General features: G+C 41.7%; 1 protein-coding gene across 1 annotated transcript in view; it reads right to left on the minus strand.

The window, feature by feature from the left end:
- Nucleotides 1-680: 680 nt before the first annotated feature.
- Nucleotides 681-15,190, minus strand: part of KDSR (3-ketodihydrosphingosine reductase) — a 47,767-nt gene continuing 33,257 nt past the window's right edge. The window contains exons 8-10 of the mRNA XM_061590404.1: nt 7,416-7,499; nt 5,625-5,726; nt 681-3,278 (exon numbers count right to left, since the gene is read on the minus strand). Of these exons, the coding sequence (XP_061446388.1) occupies nt 3,168-3,278; nt 5,625-5,726; nt 7,416-7,499 (297 nt within the window). The 3' untranslated portion in view covers nt 681-3,167. The remainder of the gene's footprint in view (nt 3,279-5,624; nt 5,727-7,415; nt 7,500-15,190) is intronic.

Below are 15,190 nucleotides of genomic sequence, written 5' to 3' on the forward strand. Positions count from 1 at the left end.
CCCTTCTTACTCCTTTTCTTTGCACTTCACACTCACCTACCATATTCTTAATGCCAAGATTTTAACTTCTGTCTCATGCTTACATTTTCTTTGAATGCCTTATTCCTCATTGCCATCAAGAAGCAATTGAAGACTATGCCTTTTGCGCAGCCTTTTCCCATACGATTTTGCTTCTTCTATCCCCTCTATTTTGTCATCACTCAATAGTGTCTTTTTAAATTGAAAGTCCTTCTTTGCCCATCTTTGTAAGTTATGCTGCCTTTTCCCCCAAATGCTTAACAAGCACTATAAACAATAGTTATATCTGGTCTATGATGTTTAATGTGGCTTAACTAGAAAGGTGCTCCCTTTTAACTTGCAGGTGGAGCAAATAGCAGCTCTGGGGACAGAGTTTTCAGCTGGAAAATGGTACAAAGGTGAACATTATTTCTTGAAATACAGGAGTCCTCTATCCTCCCCTTGAATCTTCACAGAACTCCAATTTGTTCACACTATTTTACAAATAATTGATAAATCCTTAGCACTGTGACAAGAATGAGCAGAAATAAATTTACTCAGCAGGACCAGGCACATAATCACTTTGAAGAAAAATGCAGAGGAAGTAATTTTCATTTTATTTAGTGAATACAATATATTAAAATGTGTAATTCTGGCACAACACTTCATGAAGCAGCAAGCACTAATGAGTTATGGGTTTTAGCCTCATTCAATATTAACATTAAAAAGTGCCTAAACATTTTCACAGTATACAATTGTAGGCCAGTTACCCATTTCCTTCTTTTTCTTTAGTAGACTGTTACATCTATTTGAGTTGAGCAAGAGCAATAATGCTCCATAACATCAGAATTTTTAATTTTAGTTCAACAGCAAGCCTGGAAATATGACAAGATACTTTTGTTCAAACTGAAGAAACCGAGGTCATAATCCACCAACACACTAAAGCCCTGCTAGCTAACAAAAGAATTAACAGGTTCTTAAGTAGATGTACAAGACAGCCATCCTTCTTTAAACTATTGGTTATTTGGCAATTCTGCATGCTTTAATTTAGAACTTACGATTTGAACTAAATGTGTTAGTCAGCTTGAAAGGCTATTCTAGCACGTGTAGAAAACAAAAAAATATGCACCAACTTTGATGGCAGAGTTCAATATGGCAAACAAGGAAAGCAAGCTCTACTTCAACAGTTCCAAGAAAAACATGCAGATATGCTTTTTGTGAATCATAGTTGCTAATTCAAATGAGACTTGAAGCAAGTATTTGTTGAGACAACGCCAGGCCCAACTTACTAATAACCATCCCTTCTAACTGGCAATATTCCCAGCCCTTCAAAATGCCAAATACCCTAAGTGCTTATATTCAAATTGGCAGTTTTCTGTTTCAGTTACACAGCATTTGGGTAACTAATACTTGTGTACAAGAACAAAGAAGCAAACATGACCACTCAATATTCATCTCAAGCAGCTGCCATTGTGATTTCATCAGTTTTGATAATCTTTTACATCTATTAAGTTTGGAAGACTATAATGGAATTGAACCAGAAGCTACTGGGCTTGATCTGGCCATGCAAGATGTTCTGCAAGGGGAATTTAAAGAAGTGTCCTCCTTTAACAACCTACACACATCCTCCTTTTTTTAAAGAATATGGCAAGAAAAGACCTATGATTCTCAAAATGCATCTCTATTAACCAACAAAATGGCAAGTTGAGGCTCTTAAAGGAGTCATTTTAGGCACTTGGAAAATGACAAAGTTAAATTCTTATGAATCAGTTCAACACTGAGGTTCAGTGATATTTGCAACCTACGAAAATCTTTTCATTTATACACAGCAAATATGATTCCCAAAGACCACTGAAGGACTTTTTATAAACCCAGATTCCATGTAGTTTAGGGGTTGGCATGCTGGGATTAAAACATTGAAACAACGCAAGTAGCCTTCACACACTGCCATCACAGTAGGAACTTTGACACTTCTTTGTGCTGCATTTAATTCTACCTAGCACTTGATTTGCTCCTTCCATTTCTCCCTCTAACTTTTATTGAGCTGGCAAGAGATAAACATATATTTTTTTACAGATAATGAACAAATGGGCAAATTTTGTTTTGTTTATAGACTGGATAGAGGCAGGAAAAAAAGACATCTTCTAGTATGTCAGTGTGCAATGGGTCCTTCATCTCCCTTGAATTTCTACAACTATTTAAAGCATACTTCATTGGTTCTGCAGAAATCATGAGTAACCGTCTGCCATCAAGACATTTCATATTAATTTAATACAATAGGGGGAATACTTCACAAAACTAATAATGTATTCATGTGTCAAGGGTGGGAATGATTAGCCAAAATACTCAAATTTTAGACTAGACCCCCTCCCCTCCCCCGCCATCCATGATCTGGTAGGAGAAAACTCAAAAGTAACCCCCAAGGGAGACTTCCTGTGAGCTAATTTTGATGTTGATTCTCCAATTTAATATTCTCTCATGCAACTATCACCTCATATCTCAAGTAGGGGGCAGCTCATTTAGAGTACTCCCACATCGAAGTCATACACTATATTACAAAATTACCATCTCACAAAATTCATGTATTATTCCAGAGGTGAAATACTTCATTTTTGACAGTTTTTGCTGTTGTGACTAGCCTTCTCTCAGCCATTTGAATCATCCCACATGTGGCCAACAATATAAAACAATGCCTACAGGATTCAGCTTTCTGGCAGCAATCATGTTATCAGGATAATGCTTGAACTGGGCCTTCTGTAGGAGATCTGAGATGTGTGGGAGGACTGTACCAAATCATAGAATGCATGTTTGAACCAGCTCTTAGATTAACAAGTACGTAACAGAATGAAATTTCATCACTGCTAACTATTAGTATTGGTCCAGAATTACCAGCAAATAGGTCACTCTGAAGTTCTGCTCTTCCAAAAAAGCTCATTTATAAGGCAACAATCTGCTTATTACTTCAAAACACATAAAAGCAACAAAGGAAAAACCATATTCTTCATTAGCACCTTTGCATAGTCTTTTTTCAGGAGTAGCTCAGTTTCCTTCTTTCATCACTGAAGATACCACCTCTTCCACATTTCCATGAGGCATATTTAGGCCACAAATACAGTCTCATTTAGCAGCAAACTGTTCAACTTTTTAAACAGCCCTTGAGTCATTCTGTTTCAGTCCATCTTTTCAGATTTCTCTTTCTTTACCATGCAACGGCGAATTATGTTGTCAAAACTTGCTATGTAATACAGGCTCATGAAGCGAAAAAAGCCCATGCAAATAACCTGAAAGTTGAAAAAGAGAGATCAACATACTTTTGCTTAAAGATCATTTAATATTTTCTGTAACCAGATTTGACTGGTCAAAAGAGTGGTCACCAAGTATTCAACTGCTGGGTGAAAAAGGTCTGTTCTGTTAAAGATTGGTCTTATTCAAACAAAACAGTGAAGGTCCTATGAAATCAGTCATAATGTTGGAAGGGACCTGAAGTCTATCTAGTCTGATAATAGCCTGCCACATGTACCCTCACAGCAATCTTCCAGAGACAGAAGCTAGAACGGTGCAGAAGAACACAGAAATACTACTGTTGTTTTAATTTCATTTTTCCACATTAAGTTTGTAAACAAGAACATCGTTTAGGATTTATTATTTCTCCCTGGAAAAGTCCATTTGTTTCTGAGTTCAGTTTAAAGTTGCTGGTGTCAACTTTAAATCCTAGATGGTTTAGGATTAAGTTCAGAAGCCATCTACTCCCATATTAAGTATGAGATGCATCATGCCAGCTTGCCCCTAGCCTGTTCTGTGGGAAAGGAGTTTTTTCATCTCATCATAACATCCTTGAGTGGTTAATTGCCTCCGGCTGTTGCCAGGGGTTTTTGCCATAAGTATGGGGCAGAAATCCTAGGTTTTTGCTCCACTTTTGGGAGCCATCATGCCTGCTTGATGCTGCTCAATTGCGGTTCCAACTTTCCATCCTGACCCGAATCTCTCTGAGGGGCGAAGGCTATCCATCTACAAGTCTTTTAGGTCTGCAAGTATAGCATAGGCTAGATAGATTTTGTTATTTTTGTTTGTGACTGAACTCTCAAGTCTTTTGCTGTACCTTACCCCTTTGGGTGTGGTCTTCAGGGAAATATTTTGCTGCTAAACCTTGTGCACCTCTTTTACCTTTTTACCTTTGTATTTGTATTCTTTTACTTTTATTTTTCGATAAACTTTAATTCTATTATCAGTGTGTGTTCATTTCACAAGAAAGACCAGTCCTAAATTCAATCCTTACCATCGACCGTAACTACTGTGTAAGTTTAAAGTGTTTTACCTAAGGCTTTTAGGAGCAAGGAGTGTAACTTGGCTCTTGCCCTGTAGAAGCCTGGGTGGGTGACTGGGCTCTGGGTTCCCCTTCAGCACGGAGTGGCTAACCAGTAAAGAAGGTAGTGGCAGTTGACTACCTTGCAGGGCTGTTGTGAGCATGCACAGCCTTGGCAAAGCAGGTTATTTGCCAGGATCAATGATGCTGGGTTGGGGATTGACTCCTGGGACAAAGGAAGGCACGGGAGAGTACCCCAGCCAGCCCTTTACAAGATGAGCTAAAGAACCTGCTCTATTTCATACATACATAAAATGAGGGGATCTTATTGGTGGTGGTGCCAGAATTGTGGAAGTCCTTCTCCACTGAGATTTGCCAGGCTCCTCCTTTTCATGCCCAGTAAGTGTCTTTTTTGTTAGCACGTAAGTAGTTATTTGCAGGTTTTGCTGGAATAGTATTGACACCTTTTGATATTTTAATTACTTATTGTTTTAAACAGGCATAATATTTTATTTTGTTTTACTGCAAGTGAAATCTGTGAAAAAAATTGTAATGTTGAGCATTCCTGGTTGAATGTTCCAGCCAGTAAGGACCTCTTCCAGAACACTCCATTCGCCTGGTTTTCCATCTCCCTCACCACTGCCAAGACACTCAGCGTGCTGTGGCCACTGAGCATTCAGTCCTCACTGGGCTGTTTCGGAGAAGGGTTGCATCCCCTTTGGGTTCCTTTTCCCCAAAGGTATTGCACTTCTGCAGATCTGCCACCCCAAAAGATTTTGTACTTCTGCAAATTCCCCACCCCCACCATGTTGGTGTCTCCCTCTTGTTTGTCAAAGCCCCCATTTTGGCTAAAATCCTGTTGGCACACAATATCTGAGTTTGTTATTAATGGGAGTGACGTAAAAAAAAAGGTAAAAAATACTCTTACGGTAAACTGCTTTGCTTATTTAAATAGTGAAGTGGGACACAAATTGAAAACTACACAGTAGCCATTACCATTGCTTGCTCGAACATTTTGGCATGATCAGGTTAAAGGTAATCTATTGACAAAAATTAAAGGACTGACTTCCTTCCAACTCTACAAAAATAAGTACAGACTCACTGGGTTAATCTTACCAATTATGAGCTATAGCAGCTTTTGCTGCCAAGAAGTGGAATACTTAATTATTGCTCTTTACTTTAGTAAGTTTGCTGCACCAAAGCTTGCTGACCTAGACAGGATTTCGAATTATATAGAACCACTAAATGTGAGTGTTCCACAGCACTAGAAGAATTCCCCAATAGATTTGATAACTTCTTCAGTCAATCTGACTTTGTTTCTTACCGCCTCTAGAACTTCAGCAATAGAAGAGATTGGCGACATACCACTGGTCAATACTGCCAACATGTGACCATCTGTACCAACAGAACTGGAAAATTTTCCTAGCTGTGTGGGAAAAATGGGTATAAGAAGTCAGTAGGTTTCCAAACAATTGCACGAAAACAGGAGGTATTTCTTATAGTGACTTCAAGCAGTAGTAGTTGGCATGAGACTTCAATGTAAGCCACTGCACTAATAATTGCAATGCATATGCTTTACACAGTGTCTGAGGTTATTAGCTGTATGTACCATAAAAGAATGATTGCTCATACAGATAGGTTAGTTGTTGAGTTGGATCCAGTGATGATCAAGCAGCATCTCTTCGTGAATGAGACTATTCTGGCTCCCTCCCCCACGACAACCTCCTCCCAAAAGCCACACATCAGGGTCAATGGACCCTCTAGAATGGCATGGGATGAGTTATGTACGTTGGTGTTTGCACATGCACACACAGGATGGGGGGGGAATAATCAGAAGAATGCCTTGCAGAAGTGCTTTCTTTAGAATGGTAAAAAGAAAAGGGGTAGTAAGGAGTTCCAAACTGGGTGAATAGGCATTAAAAATGGGAGATGCAGTTCAAAGTAAGAAGTAGCCCAGATAGATCTGTAATGGTCAGCACAGCCAAATTTGCAGTGAGAGCTGCTCAGATTAGACAAGCTTGCCTCGCAATCTGAGTTTTACTTTTAAATGTTGTAATGTTATAATTGTTATAATTTTTGTTAACAGTTTTAGATACCACTGTTAAAGTTTTTAGATACTGCCTCTGTATATTAGTATTTTATCTAGCTAAAACCTGTATTTGGTTGCCTGTAATAAACTAATGAAGTCATGTACATTTGAGCAAAAAAGTCCAACGTCACATATATGCTGATAAATTTTGGCAGGCATTTTATTTTATTCCTGCTCTTAACAAGGTACTCATGTCAGTTTTTGTGTGTATTTAAGCGTGGACAGGATTGTGGCCCTAGTCTGATATTAAAATAAAACAACAACAACATCATTTTAATTATACTGGTAAAAGCAGAAAAAAATGAAATATACCAATGGGTAGAAAATATTTATTTTCTTACATTTATATCCCACCTTCCTTCTGTCATGGAACCCAGGTGCAATACTTGTGATTCAGGCAGTCACCCCATTTTTTTTTTGCATTAATGTGAAATTATTTGTGTCTGCTGTACATAAATTGAACTATTTTTATATTCTGTCCTTTTGCAACCAAGGAATCACACATACCACTAATATTTATACTGTGCATGTCAGCCAAGATTGGCTCCCAAAGCAGCTTACAATTAACAGCAGCTTATGATTAATAGGAAGCAACCTTTAGTGTTGTGGCACTGACACTTTGGAATTCCCTCCCCTTAAATCTTAGACAAGCAACATCTCTGTTGTCTTTTTGGTGCCTACTGAAGACATTCCTCTTTCAACAAGCCTTTTAAGTAGAGACCTTATCCCAGTTTGCTTCTGTGCTTTTTAACTGTGTTTTTAAAGTTGTTTTTAAAAATATACTTTGTTTTAATATGTTTTAAAGTATTTTGTTTTTAAGATGTAATATTTTAGCATTTGTTTGCTGCCCTGGGCTCCTTCTGGGAAGAAGGGTGGAATACAAATTTAATAAACAGAAAAATGATTCTATTATTCAGAAAAGACTGTAGACAAACAGATAACCTTTCTGCTTATACCAAGCTAGTAAGTAACCCATGTTTATCACTTTCCACCCAGAAAAGCATTTTATACAAATATTTTACTTACAATGGCATCTTTAACAATTGTTCTGGCAACGTGATCAGGTTTGCAGACCGCTGATGCTTCTGAAATAAGCTTAGCCTCTAAAGTCTTTACAAGCAAATGCACAGATTACAAAGATATAAAAACAGATGAGATATCAAGTATAGCCTCAATTTAAAGCAGATCTGTTAACATAAGACCATCTGCACATTTTTAAAAAGCAAAAACTGTGTTTATAGCTGTATTTGCTGCTATTACATTTATCACTTGATTACAATTTACTGCAAACTCTGTATTAAAATGTGCATTTTTTAACACTAGGAAGAGTGAAGCTAAAATTAATGCAACATTTTATGGTTCAAGCTGATCACTGTCAAATACACATCTGTACTTGAAGGCACCTTTTTCTCATATTTGGCAGGTATCCCCGACATGAATATTAGTTAAAAATATGACATTTTTGTTGGAATGTATGAGGTTCAACTCCAACTTGATGGGTTGAGGCTGCATAGGATTAATAAGGGTAGCTAGACAGCTAGACCTCTTGCTGGTTGAGGCTATACCTATCCCTTTGATCCTCTGCCGTCTCTTCCCTTCCTGCTAGACTGATAAGCAACAGGATGTTTGATCCCAGTTCCTTCCCACCTCTCTCTGTGTTCTTTTTCTCTCCAGAGGGGAGCAGACATCTTCTCTTTGTCTCTCCTCTCAACCAGCATGAGAGCTGCACTGGGACCAGTGCAGACTGCTCCAACATAGTTAGTTAGCTAGATGTAAGGACTCTTTCCTATCAAGCATGTACTTCCAGAATAAAGTAGTTGTTTCTTATTTTAAAGCTTAAAGTCTCTGTCTGACTAATTTGCAGGGAAGGCAGAATCTTAGCAAAGATTCACACACACACACACACACACACACTAAGCTCGCTCAATACTCTCCGTTCTGTAGCGCTATGCAACTCTGCTACGCATCTCAACAGAGAAATTCCAACAGGTCATGGGTCCCAGCCATGCAAATGGAGATTTGAGCAATTAAAGGAGCTATTGTGTTTGAATCAAGGAAGCTAAAATAGAAACCTTCAGAGTTTTTAGTCAGTGAAGAGTTGAGGCTTTTACTACAGGATGGCTACCGTGACGGAGCAGCTAGGTCTCGAAAAACTCAAGCCCAGAGGATGGAAACTTTGGGAATTTCACATGCAGAAACACCTGAAACAACAGAAGCTGTTGGAGGTGATTACAGCATCGGAACTAGGAGAAGGTGCTTCTTGGGAGGAACAAAGAATTTGGACTGAGAAGGATGGAACGGTACAAGACCTCATCACTAAATGTGTGAGTAATGCGCAGATTCTGTTGATTATGAATTCTAAAAATACCAGAGAGATGTGGAAAACTCTTGAATCCCATCATAATCCGAAAAGCCAGGGACATCTGATCACAATGTTAAGAAGCCTTATTAATTTGCAAATGAGGGATTTTTTTTGAGGAACATCTTACAAAATTCATGATGTTCGTCCAAGGGATAGAGGAAGGAGGAACAGAGTTACATGAACCAATACTAATAGCTTTATTTCTGGACTCTCTTCCAAAGTACATGGAAACTTTTGTACTTGTTTTACAACAACAAAACAAAACTCTAAACGAGATTATTTCTGAAGTTAGAGCGCAGTTCTTTCAGAAGAACAAGGGAAAAACTGATGCAAGAGAAGACGGAGTCTCCTCTTTCTTAAGTAAACAAACTGGCCAAGTTTCTAACCAACAGCCAGTCAGATGCAGATTTCAGGAACAAAGGGAATCCAAAGGTGTGAAAGCCAAGCGTTGCTATCTATGCAATTCAGAAAAACACCTTAAAGACCAATGTGACAAGAAAGGGAAGCCTGAAACAAATAAAGAATTTAAAGGGACAGAAAAGAAAAGTGCAAAGGGCTTTCAAGTAACTCATGTTGAAAAATGTTATGCTGATGCAAAATTCTATGTTGACAGTGGAGCAAGCACTCATCTAATAAAGGAAAAAGCTTTGTTTGAAGATTTAACTCCATATGAAGCCACAGTTAGATTGGCTGACTCGAGAGTCCTGCCCATAAAGGCACGGGGAGATGCTAAGCTGTTTTGCTAGACTCCAAGCGGCACTGAGGAAATTTATCTCAGGAATGCGCTCTGGCCCCCAGGAATCTCAAACAATTTAATTTCTGTTAATGAAGTTACAAACAATGGGTGCTCTGTGTTATTTGAACAAGATTCTTGCATAATTTCTAGAGATGGCAAAATTTTATGCACAACTACCAAAAGAAAGGGCATGTATGAAGTGGATCAGGAAAGTCCACAAGCTAATGTTGTGAAAGAATGCTGTAACAAGTCTTATTTACGTTTATGGCATCAGAGATTAGGGCATAGAGACATTGCAAAGATAAATACCCTTCAAAATAATAATTTAGGAAGAGGCATGAAAGTTGAACCCTGCCAAGAAAAGGGGAGATGTACTTGTTGTGTTAAAGCAAAAGGGACCCGACCCAGTTTTCCTGAGCAGAGTGAAAGGAGAATAAGCGCACCCTAGAGTTGATTCACAGCGACATTTGTGAAATGCCAATCACTTCAACTGGCGGAAACAAATATATTGTCAGCTTTATTGATGATTATTCAAGATTCACTGTGATATATATGTTGAAGGAGAAGGGGCAAATGCTTCAGAAACTCAAAGAATATGTGGCAATGGTGACCACTAAATTTCAGAGAAAACCACAGATTCTACGTTCTGACAATGGGGGAGAGTACATGTCACATGCTACCCAGCAGTTTCTGCTTGAAAATGGGATTGAGCATCAAACCACTGTACCCCACAACCCAGAGCAGAACGGAGTCTCAGAGAGAAAATTCAGAACCCTTATTGAGATGGTGAGATCCATGCTAGAAGATGCCAATCTCCCACAGAAGCATTGGGGAGAGGCAGTGTATACTGCCACCTATCTACAAAATCGTTTGCCAACGAAGGTGAATGGCAACAAGACTCCATTAGAATTATGGTATGGGCGCATACCCAGTTTGGCTCATAAAAAGGTGTTTGGATCAAAAGTGTATGGTCACATTCCACACCAGAAGAGAACCAAATTGGACAACACTACAAAGGAAGGAATCTTCGTTGGATATTCTTCAAAGCAAAAGGGATACAGAATCCTAAATCCCAAAACAGAAAGGATTGAAATCCAAAGAGCTGTCTACTTTGATGAAGGTCATGGTGCATTCCAACCAGAAGGGGCATCATTCCAAGACCACAACAGTGAAGAAGATGAAGTAGAAATACCATACAGTACTACAGATGACAGCAACATGCCAGCACTGGAGGACAGTGAGGAATCAGAGCAAGAAGGGGAACCTGCACAGCAATAAGGGGCAGCAGAGAGTCCTGCACCAAGACACTCTAACCGGACCAACAGAGGTGTACCTCCACTGAGACTGTCCTACCTGGCAAGAGCTGGTGAACTTCCAGAGCCTGAGACCTGGAAAGATATTGAAGCCTTACCCAAAGCTGAAGCTGAGAGGTGTCAGGCAGCCAAGGACGAGCTGGAAGTTCTATACAAGAACAAAACTTGGACAATTACCAAGCTTCCTCAAGGAAGGAAAGCTGAAGGTTGCAAGTGGGTATTCAAGAAAAGGCCAGATGCTGAACATTGAGAGATACAAGGCAAGACTAGTGGCCAAAGGATACTCTCAAAAGTATTGTCAGGCCCAGGATGGGACTCAGGAACCAGACTTGTGGTTGAAAGCAATTCAGTTTTTATTAAGGTAATATCCAAACATAGACTGCGCCTTCTCATGAAGCAACACAGAGTTACAGAGCCTGCGACGTGAAAGAAAGTTGACAGAGCAAGGAACTGCTTTCCCGCTTGTCTCTTAAGAAGGGGGCAAATGGGCGCGGAGTCTTTTGCTCCTCCTTACCGGACCCTCAGTCGCCACCCTCCTTCTCCCCCCCTTTTCTTGTGTCTTCAACTGTCTTCGAGTACGCGGCGATGGGGGAAGCATGGGCCCCTCCTCTTCTGAAGTCTCCAACTCCGGTATGGGGGAAAGGGAGGGGGCGGGCTTTGAACTTTCTTCAGGCTTTCCTGTCTTGGACAGCCCTCCCTCTTCCCCCGTTTGTTCTGAGCTTCAGAGCAGAGGAGGCGTGGGAACTTCCAGGGGAGATTTTGCAACTGTAAAACCTTCAAGGTCCTCGTTGCTAGGTAACTCTATCTCTGGAATTTCCTCTGCTTCGTCTTCGCTCCACTCGGGCGAAGTGGCCCCCTCCCTTCTCTCCAGTTCTTGTGAATCCCATTGATCTAAATCCCCGGGACCCCAACCCTGCGTCCCGACATCATTCCCTCTCCCAGGCTGTGCTCCCCCCTCCCTGACTGGCTTGGGGCGATGGGGAAAACGTTGGTGAAAAAGTTTTACCAATTCTGGAGCATGCACATCAGTTTCAGCTTCCCAAGATCTATCTGTTGGTCCATAACCCTTCCAGTGAATCAAATACTGCAATTTGTTGCGTCTTATTCTGGAGTCCAGGATTTCCTCAACTTCAAACTCAGTCTGCTCATTTACTAGGAGCGGAGCCCCTGGAGGCTCCTCTGGCCGTAAATCACTGGGAAGGGCTGCTTTCGTTAACAGAGATCGATGAAACACAGGGTGCATTTTAAATGTGTCTGGTAACTTCAGTCGGTACGCCACGGGATTAATTTGAGCCTCTATTTCAAAAGGCCCCACCCTCTTGTCTTGCGATTTCCTACATTTGCCTGGCATCTGAAGGAAACGGGTGGACAGCCATACCTGGTCTCCTGGTTGGAGGGGAGGGCCCTCTCTCCTGTGCAGATCAGCAACTCTCTTGTACTCCGTCTTGGCTTCGTTTAGCTGCTGTTTCAACATCTGTTGCGCAGCCTGTAATTCCTTCAGAAAGTCTCCTGCAGCGGGCACCAACACCCCTTCTGAGCTGCTTGGGAAGGCTTTAGGATGAAATCCATAATTAGCGAAAAACGGGGTTTGCTTAGTGCTGGAGTGTAAGGAGTTGTTATAGGCAAACTCTGCAAAATGCAAATATGACACCCAGTCCGTCTGTTGGTAGGACACGTAACAACGTAAATATCTTTCCAAAACAGCGTTCAGGCGTTCCGTCTGTCTGGGGATGATGAGCTGAAGAGAGTTTTAGCTCCGTCTGCAGCTGTTTCCACATGGCTCTCCAAAACTTAGCTGTGAACTGAGTTCCTCGATCTGAGACTATACTGTTTGGCAATCCATGCAACCGGTAGATTTCTTTGATGAATAACTTGGCTGTCTCTTTTGCCTCTAAGGCCCCTGAACAAGGAAGAAAATGCGCCATTTTGGTGAGTAAATCTACCACTACTAGGATGGCCGTCATTCCTTGTGACTTTGGTAGATCAGTTATAAAATCCATGGAAAGGTCCTTCCAGGGTTCGTTTGGGACAGGTAGCGGTTGTAACAGCCCTGCTGGTTTTCCTGTTTGTGTTTTTGCTCGCATACAGACAGAACAGGATTTTACGTAGTCTTCAATATCCCGACGCATTTTAGGCCACCAAAAGTCCTTGGCCACGTTCTGAATGGTTTTGTAAATACCAAAATGCCCCGCGGTGACGGAGTCATGGCATTGACGTAGGACTCTGAGTCTTAATTCCCCTTCTGGCACATACCTGGCTGCTTTAAACCATAACAATCCATCTCGCCAGTGGAAACTTACTTCAGGGTCTTGATTCTGTCCCGCCTCCTGAATATATCGTTGCATGCCTGCATCTTCCTGCTGGGCTCTTTTGAGTTCTTCCTCCCATGAAGGCTGAAATGATCCCAACGTTAATTTCTCTGGTGGGATCACGTACTGAGGCTGGTCTTTGGACTCGCTTCCTTTGAATTGTGGCTGTCTGGATAAGGCATCTGCTCTCTGGTTTTTGGCTTGGGCATGATAAGTAATCTTGAAGTTGAACCTAGTGAAGAACTGGGACCATCTTATCTGTCTCTGGTTCAACTTTCTGGCTGTTTGTAGGCTTTCTAGGTTCTTGTGGTTGGAGCGCACTTCGATCTGATGAGAGGCCCCCTCCAAATATTGTCTCCAGTTCTCAAAAGAATCCTTGATGGCTAGTAGCTCCTTCTCCCACACTGTATAGTTTTTCTCTGCCGGCTTTAACTTTCTAGAGAATTATGCGCAGGGGTGCAGCTCCTTCCCTTCTTGATCTAATTGAAGAAGGACCCCCCCGATGGCAAAATCCAATGCATCTGCTTCCACGACGAAAGGGCGGGTTGGATTGGCAAAGCGCAGAATGGGCTCAGTAGCAAATCTTCTTTTCAGCTCCTCAAAGGCGTTGGTAGCGTTCTCTGTCCATTGAAATTTCTTCTTTCCCCTTAAACAGTCAGTCAGAGGAGCTGTTAATTTGGAAAACCCTGGGATGAACTTTCTGTAATAATTGGCAAACCCTAGAAAACGTTGTACATCCTTTTTGGTGACAGGTTGGCCCCAATCCAATATACAACTCACTTTCCCTGGGTCCATCTCCACTCCCCCCGCTGAGATTCGGTACCCAAGGAAGTTCAGAGACTTCAGGTCAAATCCACATTTCTCTAGCTTAGCATACAGATGATTTTCTCTCAGTCTCCTCAACACAGTTTTTACGTGCTGGTCATGGTCTTCTTGATTCTTTGAAAACACTAGGATATCATCCAAGTAACAAATTACATACGTGTCCAACAGGTCTCTAAACACGTCGTTCATGAACTTTTGAAACATGCCTGGACTCCCCGAAAGCCCGAACGGCATGACCAAATATTCTAACTGACCATAAGAAGTCAGAAATCCTGTTTTCCATTCATGTCCCTCCTTCATTCTGACCAGATTGTACGCTCCTCTTAAATCCAGCTTCGTGAAGATTTTTGCTGAGCGCAGGCGGTCTAGTAGCTCTGAGATCAAGGGCAGTGGGTAACTGTTAGGGACGGTGATCTGATTCAATGCACGGTAGTCGTTACAAGGTCTGAGCTCCCCCCCTTCTTCTTCACAAACAACAGGGGCGCCCCAGCAGGGGACTGTGAGGGACGTATGAATCCTCTCTTCAGGTTCTTTTCCAGAAATTCCTTCAGGGTCTCCCTCTCAATCTCTGTGAGAGAGTAAATTCTCCCCGATGGGATGCTGGCTCCTGGCACGAGATCAATCACACAGTCGTAAGGGCGGTGGGGGGGTAGAGTCTCTGCCTCTTTTTCATCAAATACGTCTTTGAATTCCTCATACTTCGAAGGAAGGGTCACTTGCTCGCTCTCTTGTACTGCCCCCGCTAAGGTGTTCTTGATTCCTTCGGGTTGACAGTTCTCCTGACAATACTGAGAGGTGAACCACACCACCGCCTCCTTCCAACCTATTTTGGGTTCGTGCTTAGCTAGCCAGGGCATTCCCAGAATCACCTCAAAGTTCGAGAGATCTGACACGTACAGTGAAATGAGCTCCTCATGCCCAGGAATTTGAAGTTTCAATTCCTCAGTGGCGTGTCACCCCTCCTGACTTCAGGGGTCTCCCATCGATGGTCTCCACAGATAAGGGAACGTCCAGTTTCCACCTAGAAATTCCATAACGCTTGGCTAACTTTGCATCCATAAAATTCGTGGAGGCCCCACTGTCAATTAATGCAGTAGAGTTAAACATCACTCCTTGGGAAGTTGTAATCCGAATAGGTAGAACCAACACTCCTTTGGATGGGGGTTGGGTCATTGGAGGGCCTTTATACAACGCTGCCCCCAGTCCACCGGCCTGCACTTGGACTGGGTGTTCTAGTTTCCCGACTCTGCCTTCCC

The sequence above is a fragment of the Rhineura floridana genome, chromosome 1 (genome assembly GCF_030035675.1).
Source record: "Rhineura floridana isolate rRhiFlo1 chromosome 1, rRhiFlo1.hap2, whole genome shotgun sequence".
NCBI classification, from domain to species: domain Eukaryota; kingdom Metazoa; phylum Chordata; class Lepidosauria; order Squamata; family Rhineuridae; genus Rhineura; species Rhineura floridana.